General features: G+C 40.5%; 2 protein-coding genes across 6 annotated transcripts in view; one reads left to right on the top strand and one right to left on the bottom strand.

The window, feature by feature from the left end:
• mms19 (MMS19 homolog, cytosolic iron-sulfur assembly component) overlaps positions 1 to 7,079 on the top strand; it is a 38,228-nt gene extending 31,149 nt beyond the window's left edge. For 3 of the 4 annotated variants that reach the window (XM_017433634.3, XM_017433633.3, XM_037981977.1), the window contains exons 30-31: positions 3,473 to 3,573; positions 3,698 to 3,728. In XM_017433634.3, the coding sequence (XP_017289123.1) occupies positions 3,473 to 3,573; positions 3,698 to 3,728 (132 nt within the window). Of the gene's footprint in view, positions 1 to 3,472; positions 3,574 to 3,697 lie in introns of all 4 variants that reach the window. The other variant, XM_025009948.2, reaches the window with a different exon arrangement.
• The window catches only part of zdhhc16b (zinc finger DHHC-type palmitoyltransferase 16b), a 24,444-nt gene continuing 21,000 nt past the window's right edge, over positions 6,639 to 10,082 (bottom strand). For both annotated transcript variants that reach the window (XM_017433635.3, XM_017433636.3), the window contains exons 9-10: positions 9,809 to 9,879; positions 6,639 to 9,742 (exon numbers count right to left, since the gene is read on the bottom strand). In XM_017433635.3, coding sequence (XP_017289124.1) covers positions 9,640 to 9,742; positions 9,809 to 9,879 — 174 coding nt within the window. In that variant the 3' untranslated portion in view covers positions 6,639 to 9,639. The remainder of the gene's footprint in view (positions 9,743 to 9,808; positions 9,880 to 10,082) is intronic.

Genomic DNA, 10,082 nt, shown 5'->3' with positions numbered 1-10,082 from the left:
TTTCACTAAGTACAAAACATGCTTACCATATTCAGTCTTGTAAAGCCACCTGCTGAATTTCGGCTCAACTAACCATTTTTGGTTTAACCCGCTCGTTCCATGTTTATTACTGTGGCTCCAGCGACCTGCTAACTCCAGGTAGCTGAAGGAGGCTCGGCCTCAGGGCTCATTAGAGTCACGCAGGGCTCCGTGAACAGAGCGCGGTCCTGAGCGAGGTGGGGGCGTTTATACTTGGTGCTTACCTCGATGCAGTTTTCTCCAAAAAGACAGGGGGCAGTACGCTACGTAACCAGTGGAAATACGTTAACAAAGAGAGCAGATGGTTGTCACATCTAATATGGCTGCAGGTATTCAGGAGGAAGAGCTGTTGTGTTTCTGGCTGTGATACAGAGAGGATGTTTAAACTTAAAGCATTCAGTTTGACTTTCATTGATTTATTTGCTTTAGTTGTGATTCACCCATCATAGGACTAATATTTATTCCCTCTGTGGTCTGTAAACACTCCTTTTTATCGGCTGCAGCAGTAATCTCCTTCCGTGAGTTTTAAACCATTTGATTATCTTTGTGATCTCTCAGAGAGGGATCATATAAATGCTGATACAGGCGAACCAGCTCCGCTAGAGCACCAAAACCGTCCATTTTGAATGAAGCGCTGTGGGCGCGATCCACGCCAAGATAAAAAAAGGTGCATGACGCGACACCACGCAAGACCTTCACGCAGGGGCGGGGACAGCGCGATTGCGTCACTGTTGGCGCGCGCACCCTCGTGCGCTGAGGTAGATAAAAGTAGCGGTTTTGGGGTGCAGGTGGAAAAAATGTGTATAAAAAAATGACGTATTTATAATAAACAAGCGGAGCTTAGCCTAGTGGCCCACCAGGCTTATAATACTCTAAGGGAAACCTTGAGATGAAAACTCTTCAAATTCGAATTCTGATGATCACCAGAACCGTCATGGCTGCCAACACAATACACATAAAAACCGAGTTGGGAACGCGGAAGGCTGAGAACCGATTACCTCCAGATCATTGTCATGACAGTACACAACACTGGGGGGAAAAAAAAAAAGCACACAACACTGCAAATCAACATAAAGACGGCAGGAGAGCGTTAACATTTCTAACTCAAAGCTAGCCCAATGCTAACTATATGCTAACCAAAAGCAGTTTCAAACTATGATATTAGTTTAATCACACATGGATTGTTTCTAATTTGTCATCAATAACAAACTGCTCTGAATCCCAAACTGATCTCAGGCTGTCAGCAGCTCATACCTTTTAATGATAGCGCACATTCACAACTTCATGTTTGAAGTAAAACTTCCTGTTTCTCGTCTCCTTCTCTGTAGCAAAGTCCTCCTCTCCATTTGCCTTTCTTTTAAAATTAAAAATAGTTAGGATTGCTGCTGGCAAAAGGTCCTGTGTCTTTTGACGTGAAGCCAGTCCACCGCATTAACGAGGGTCGGAGCGGTGCTTCCCTTTGAAGTGATCCGAACCAGAGTTCCCACTTCGGAGCTTATGGATCCAAATCTGAGGAAGGTTTTTATCTTTCAGGAAGCCAAAAAATGAAACTAGTGATATTTTCTGGCCTGTTTGAACAATAATTCCAATGAACTGAACCATGTTGTACCGATATTCATCCACTCACTGATGAATGGCTGAATGCTGTGAATCTCAGCCTTAGCAGCTCTGTGGACGTCACACATCAGGGGGTCAGGAAAAAAGCCCAAAACACCCAAGTGGTTTCTTCTCATAAACTTTATATTGTATTCACAGTGGAACACATGGACCATACAAAGTGTTAAAACTAGAAAATGGTACATTCAAAAAAAAATGTACATTTGAATTTGATGGCACCTGATGGCCGAGTCTTGATTCTTGAGGTTCGACTGGGCCAAGCCCAAAAAGGTGAAGGTTGATCAGACCTGTGGCCATATGTCTTAAACACTCCGGAACAAAGTAGGGCAGAGCTGTCAATGTAACACCTAATTTAGAGTTGGATTCAGTGGCAGGGGAGGCTGCTACAAGGACTTGGTAAACACAAATAAGTAGTGAGGGTGAACTAGGAAAGTCTGGTGGAGCCGTCTGTCTGTGAAATCTTCTACTTACACCTGTGGGTGAGTTTTTCCTTTGTACCGAGGTAAGTCAGGACATGGAATCCAAATGGACTATGTTAAGAACCTCTATTGCAAATGTGGCTTCCAGGAACTGTAGCCTGAAGACCATTGGTGCCTGTCGTGGTGGCAACCTAAGGACCCGCTGGTAGACACCAGCGGAGATGAAGGCCATAAAGCTGAAGGAGGCTTTTAGGACTTGTCCCAAAAGACTCCTGAAGCAGCTGATAGGTACAGGGTAACCAGGAGAACTGCAACTTTTTGTGATTGTGGATTCAAAAACGTTGGTGTTCAGAGGAATTCAGAGAGGCCATAGAGAGAGACTTTTGGATGGTCTTAAGGAGGTTCTGGCAAACGGTTTGGTGACTCAGAAAGGGAAAGCCTGCCCCCTCCCAGGCTGTGCTTGATTTGAGTGAGAAACTGGAGACCTTGTCAGATGGTGGAAGGGGCTCTTCAAGGATCTCCTTAATCCGATCACCATGTCCACCTTTGTGGAGGCAGAGTTTGAGTACTCAAGAAGATGAGTCCATTACCATCGGAGAGATCACAGAGGTAGTCGGAAAGTTCCCCTTTGGCAGGGTGCCAGGGGTGGACGATGCTGAAGGCTCTGAACATTGTGAAGCTAGCATGGTTGACGCTTCTCTTCAATGTTGCATGAAGGAACGGGGCAACACCTGTGGAGTGGCAGACCAGGGTGGTATTTCCCATTTTTAAAAGGGGGGGCTGGAGAATGTGTTCCAACTATCGAGGGATCACACTTCTCAGGTTCTTTGGAAAAGTTTACTCCAGGGTGCTGGAGGGGAGCTTTTGATCAGTTGTCAAACTCAAATTGGTGAAACTATGCCCATATTAACTTATGTGAGATTTAGCTGCTCTGCAATGCTCTTTTTATACTCTCTTACTGACCTGCTGCCAGTTAATCTAATAATATTCATTTAATGAATTGCTTATTTGCGCCCCTTACTTTTATAGCCTTTTGTTGCCCCATTCCAATCTGATGTTGCTTCCATCAGATTCACAATTACATTATTTTTTCCTAAACATGGTACAATTTCTTAGTTTAAACAATTCTTTTTTTTCATTATGTTCCACTGTGAATAAAATATAGGTTTATGAGATTTGCAAATCATTGCATTCTGTTTTTTCATTTACATTTTACACAACAACCCAACTTTTTCAGAATTGGGGTTGAACTGCACATCTTCATCCCTGGTTTGCACCAAATTAAGTCCAAATCAGTCCAGTCTTTCTAGAGGTTGTACTGTTCTTGTCAGTGAGTTTATTTTCCTAAGTTTAGGAGTATAAAAGATTTCTTTATTCGGCTGATGTACACATTAAGGATTTTTCATTGTGTGATTCAGGTTTTGCCATTTCGAGCACGGGTGCTGCGAGCATTGGCCCAGCCTCTGGATGACAGGAAGAGGCTGGTGAGGAGGGAAGCAGTTCAGGCCCGAGGAGAGTGGTGAGGATCAGATCCTACTTTCACAGATTTGTGTCTCATTCTCTGAAAATGGGTCCAACTCACATGTGAAAATAATTTGTAGTTGTTTTCCCTCAACAAGATGTTTGTTTTTACTTCCTTACAGGTTCCTCTTAGGAAGTCCTGTGGGGAGGTGATCCTGCTTTTTTTTTTATTCCACCAAACCAAGAGGAAGCTGAAACCTTGGAACCTAGAGGCAAAGCTGTGTAATCTGCTGCACAGCTCCCTCTCTTTGCATAAACCTTCCTGAATTATCCAGCATCCTCCTACTTCAGTTAAGGCTACCTGGACTGGTTGGAGGTTGGGGTGATTAAGGTTTTACAAATCATCTCAGTCAGCTAAATACATGGCAACAGGACCAGCTTTGCTGTCAGACATAAACATCACAGGAACTAATTCCACACGAATAAATAATTCAACATTTAATCATATACAAAAACCCATTTAATCAGGTGTTGACTTTTCATTTTATCTTTCAAACTCACAGCCTTTAAAGTGAGTTGGTTAACATTCTTCGTCTTTGTTTTTATTCTTTTCTTTACATTGTAGTTTAAAATGTTGACACTGTTTAATATTTTGATTTCTTCATTGCTGAAAATGTAAAACTTGAAAGGGGAACATTTGCAATCACGCAGGACGAGTCCAAAGGTTCATCCTCATAATGACATTTTTTTTATGTTTAGCAACTAATTAAATAATAAATGTTCAGTTATGGTGATTTATTTTAATATTTTAAAGTCTTTCGGCATTCAGATGTTTGGTTGTAAGAAGTCTTGTTATTCCCAGCAGTGGTGGCGTTCTGATCTGTGTTAAGATTCTGTCAGGTTGTTTATACACAGAGAGGCAGAGTGAGGGCTTGTGTGTGGAGGAGCAAACAGTTTAAGTATATGGCCTCATATGAAAACTTCCATTATTGCACTGAGGTGAGAGCAGTGACATACCCAACACACACAGACATGCAGTCAAATCCCAACACAAACCTGTCGTGTCACTGGTTGGTAAATGTCCTTTTTCCACACAGGGTCACAGGTTTCAAGCAATTCTACTTGCACTCACTGGCCACTTATTGGACCCTCTGCTGCTTTCAACACTGCCTTAATTCTTTGTGGCAAATATTCAAGATGATGTTGAAAACATTCTGGTCCATATTGACATGTTAACATCACACAGTTGCAGATTTGTCAGCTGCACAGCCATAATCTGAATCTCTCATTTCACTACATCCCAAAGGTGCTCAATGGCACTGAGATCTGGTGGCAGTGGAGACCATGAGAGTTCAGTGAATCCAGACCCGTCAGACAAGGAAATGTTTTTTTTTCGATCTCTTATTGTCCAGTGTTGGTGAGCCTGTGTGAACTGTAGCCTCAGTTTCCTGTTCTTAGCTGACAGGAGTAGAACAAGGTGTGGTCCTCTGTGGGCTGTGAGCTCTCAACTGGTCTGGCTTCAGGATTCTCCATCATCCTTTAGTGACGAGCCACATCCCAAATCGAGGAAAAATTTTTCAACTTCTCAAATTTATTGAATGAAAAGATGGTCCAGTTTGACCCTGAGATAGTAGAATAGAATATTTTATTTTATTAATATTTCAAGTATTTTCTTCACGACCCATGACTTTTCTTTTTTCCTGTCATGGAGGCAGCAATATCAGTTGTGATACTGACACATCTCAGCTTATGCCCACTGAACTCAAATACAAGTCCATAGAGCTGAAAATGTCCTCTGCAGTCATTGTAGTACAGAGAAATGGTTCCTGTAAATCCCCTGTTCCACACGTCTCACTTCAATGAGTAAAACGGCTTTATTTGTTATGTCTGTAGATTTGTCCTCTTGCCTTAATGTGAGCTGTGGTCTGTATATATATGTGTAATATATTTTTGGTAAGATGCATGAAGTGCATGTTCTTGCTTTAGGCATAAAGAAGTCAAACACTTGTGACGGCTTCTAGTCTTGAAGGAATCTACTGAAGTACTCAACAGGTTGTTTTGTTTCTAAATGCCTCTTCAAATCTGCCGACATCTTGGTGCACAAAACACATTGAGGTTTTTGCCCTCAATATAAGAAAATCCACATCTTGTACTGTCTGCATCATACCTGTTTCACTATGCTCAATTAGCATATCTAAACAGGCTTTTAGGGTCCTCTATGAAGTAAAATGGTGGCTGTCAACTTGCATTATAGGGCATTTTTGCTACGTTCTGTTAAGGAGTGTGAATAGACAACAGTCCATAGATTTTTTTTTTTTTCTTAACATTTTTTTTGCCAAGGCAGAGGTCTGCAACCCACTGTTGGGTCCCAGTTCACTGACCCATCTGCTTCAAGGTTAGACGTGTTGTGTGTGCAGAGATGGTATTCTGCAGACTTTGGTTGGAACGAGTGGTTATTTAAGCTTGCACATTTCCATCTGACCATTGACACTGGATAGTTTATCACTTTTAAACCGTTCTCTTTAAACTCTGGAGATGGTTGTATGTAATAGTCCATGTTGATCAGTAGTTTTTGAAATACTCAAACCAGCTCGTCTATCACCAGCAACCAAGCCATGTTCAAAGTCATTTAAATCGCCCCCCCCACACACACACACACACACACACACACAACCTGATTAAGTTAAACTTCAACATGTCTACATGCCTAAAGACATGGACTTGCTGCCTTGTGATTGGTTGATTAGCTATTTGTGTTGAAAAGCAGCTGAACAAGTGTACCTAAGAAAGTAGCCAGTGAGAATAAATCTAGATTATTTTTGTTAAATATTTGAAGAATAACGTGCCGTTTTAATTTTTATTGAAAGGTTTATGTACTTGTAGATTAATCAGTATGTGAACAGATTGTCAGACATTTAAAACGGTGTGTAATATGTTTAAGTTATGTCACTCACTTCTGTCAGTCTGCCCCAGGGCAGCTTACCGCTATCAGTGTATGAATGACTGGATGAATGGGTGAATGACTGAATGTACTGTAAAGCGCTTTGGGATCCTTGGATTAGATAAAGCGCTACACAAGTGCAAGCCATTTACCATTTATGTCATTAAAAAAATAAAAATGGATTCAGAAATAAAAAATTTTATTTTAAAGAAATCAAACTGGAGCACAGCTCCTATTGGTTACTGATTACAACTCGTTTTCAAGGTAACCACACAACCAGCTTATCCATTATGAAGTTATTAATATGAACACTGGAAAAAAATTATTAAATTATTCTCCAAGTCTGATTTCCATCTTTAAATCAGTTGTCAGGCTGAACAATCAAGCAACACGTTTATTAATAGTGTTTAACAAATAACCTCAAATCGGATTTAAAATGTAACAGTGTGAAGTAGTTTGTGTTTCCTCTGAAACTAAGGAAAACCCAAGAAATTCAACAAGTTAAGTTTTGGCACCAGAACACATTGGATTCCCTCACATTCCTCAAAACAGACAGCAGCATTTTCTTAAGTGTAAACATAGTTATAGACAAAATAATTTAAATAATTACAAGACCCTTGTCACAAAACCTTCAAAAAGAATTTAAAATATTTTCAGCAATACAACAACAGTAGACAAACTATATATTTAAGGACTGACAGGAGAAAGTTGAGACTTTTTACCAACCACAGGATGGGCTCTCTGCTGGCGATTGTGAGAGATTGATCAAATCATTGGTTGATATTTGCCATTTTTATAATTAGACACTTGGCTGATTACCACGCAGTGATGCTGATGTGTTAAAAGTGCAAGACTGTGGAAACTAAGGGGGCAAAGGGTGCTACAGCACCCGCGATGGATGACTGAGGATATGCAAATAACAAATTAAAAACTGGTTTCATGAGTGCTCCATTTCATTAAATGCTAATGATATTTTTATGCATTTTGAAAGATTGTATTTGTTTTTATAGACGCTGACTGTTTAATATACAGCATATTTTTTTATGTGTGTAATCAGATAACAACATTCACAGCCAGGGTGCATTTCACTGCATCTTGGTGGTATGGTCTTTATATAAGGGGGTCTGAGGTCATACAAATTCACCCATTATCTGCAATGTCACCACCAGCAAATCAAAGCAGAGCAGGCAGCTTAATACAGCCTGTTTGTCTCCTAGTACAGACACATTTGTGGGTACCCTAACAGCTCACTGAAACAATGCTTAATTTCTCTTGAAAGTGGTTCAATTAAAAGCAATTGTCTAATAAATACCTGCATGCATTTACTAACAAAGAATCGTTAAAAATGATTTGCTGTTTATTTAAAAAAAAAGATATGCTAAAATAATATGGACAGATTTGTTGGTCCCTCTAAAAAGTCAATTAATCCTTGTGATATAGTCATGTTTTAACATTCAGCCTGTTAAAGGGAACAAGCCTCTGGGTAATTTGGTATCATTGTGCACCACACTGAACATGGAGCAGAGAAAGACCAGAGCTCTCTGAGGAGCTCAGAAAGAAGATTATAGATCTCCATGTTAAAGGTAAAGCCTACAGGACCATCTCCAAGCAGCTTCATGTTCCTCTGACCACAGCTGGCAAGATTACTGAAAACTAGAAGGTTCATAGGACCTTCTAGGATGTGGACACAAGAGGAAATGCAACCCCAGGTTGATCAGATGGATAGTGTGGATGGTAAAAAAGATTCAAGGAAAACATCCAAAACCATTCAAGCTGAACTCCAAGGTCAAGATCCGTCCCTTTCTGATCACACCATCTGTCACATTTTGAATCATAATGGATTCCATTTAAGATGACCCAGGAGGGTCTACTGTCAGAAAAACAAAAAAGCCAAACAGGAATTCACCAAGCCCCAAAGTTTCTGGGACTGCTGAGAAAACTGGAGCTTTTTTAGGTCCACTCACATCAGCTCCGTTTAGTTTTGGGGCTTCTTTTCTGCGTCTGGCACAGGGAACTTTAAATCTGTGCAGGGAACAAGATATCCTGGAGCGAAGCCTAAGAAAGCTCCACCTCAGTGGCAGCTCAGGGGTCCTTCAACAGGATAATGACCCAAGACATACGGCTAAAAGCATCAAGAACGGCTGAAAAAACAGATATTCAACTATTCTTAAATGGCCTTCCATGTAGATGGAGACAGCTGGAGCAGAGTGGCCCAACTTCCTGTTGGTCAATGCAGACGTCGCTGGTTGGCAGTGAGTGATGCAGAAGCTGCTGCTAGGCTGCCATCTTTTTTAGTCTGTGCCGTTTTCAGTTGTTTAATTGTATATAATATTCAGCTGAATCAATAATCAAAGTCTGACTTGTGTTAAACACGAAACAATAAATAAATTCCATTTTAGACAGTTTCACGTTCTCTCAGAGATAGTTGGGTTATTATTATTATGGAAGGGGAGCAACAAATGTCTGCTTCTTCATTTTAGAAATTTTGGTCAGCACTTTTGTTATCATTAAACTGTTACAAATGTATCAGATAGAAAGAAACCTGTGATGAAAACTAGCCTCTGGCTAACTCTGGCATGTTACAGATGTACTGTTAAAATAAATGTAAATTGAATGTAAATTGGCCAGCAGCTATCCTGATATCTAAAAATTTGCATCAGCCATAAAAAAAAATTGGTCAACTTCTAGAAATAGTGCTCTGTAAGTCATACATACCTTGTAAAAAAGAAAAGGCCATCTATGGGGAAATTTGGTGCAGATGTAGCAGCCTCACTGTGAATGGTTGTTATCTTAAATGTCATCAATGTTGAACCAACTGGTTAAATAACTCGCAGCACGTTTGATATGTTGGGAACTACAAGTTTAGAGTCTTCCAGGCTCCCAAATCAAACATCTGTATAATACACTTAAAATGTGTTACAACAGCTCTTCATCGTTAAGGTTTGATGAAGATGCTGGCCAGCAGCACCTGTTTAATCTACACAGTCAGCAGCAGCACAGTTAAATGTTAGATGAACTGTGCAAGGATGGGAGGTATGATGAATTTAGGAGGATGGATCACTTTTGGTTCCCGTGTTCCCTCAGTGCAAATAAAACATCATTTGGTTAAACAAAGCTTTGATTTCCTGTCAGCACAATTGTTGGGTTTCTCCCGTTTAACACAAGCCCATATTGACTCAAAAGTCAAACGGCGATGAAGTATCTCCGGTTGAAGGTGCAGTCCCACACAATGCCATCTCCGTTAGGAGGATGGCTGGATGGTAAGAGGACCCGAGTGAACCAGTGCCTGAAGGACAAAAAAAAAACTCAGCTGAAGATATTTAAAAAACAAAATGAAGATTGTCAAACTCACCTTCTTGTCTCCACACCCAAAAATAACTTCCAGTTCTTTATTTTACCGTGATGGTGGGGATTTCTGAACACCTATAGTGGAAGAGAAGAAATGCTGGTGTAGATTCTCAGTCATCCAGGCCATGGCAAATCCAAAAAAGGTTAAAACCCAAAACAACTGGACTTCTATTCTGTAGTTGAAGACGTTTCGCTTCTCATCCGAGGAGCTTTCTCAATTCAGAAATAGAGAGTGTGGAGTTGAGCTTTTAAAGCTGAGATGTGATGTAAGCTGGATT

This window comes from Kryptolebias marmoratus, linkage group LG2 (assembly GCF_001649575.2).
Source record: "Kryptolebias marmoratus isolate JLee-2015 linkage group LG2, ASM164957v2, whole genome shotgun sequence".
NCBI lineage: Eukaryota > Metazoa > Chordata > Actinopteri > Cyprinodontiformes > Rivulidae > Kryptolebias > Kryptolebias marmoratus.
This window is presented reverse-complemented; position numbering and strand designations above follow the sequence as displayed.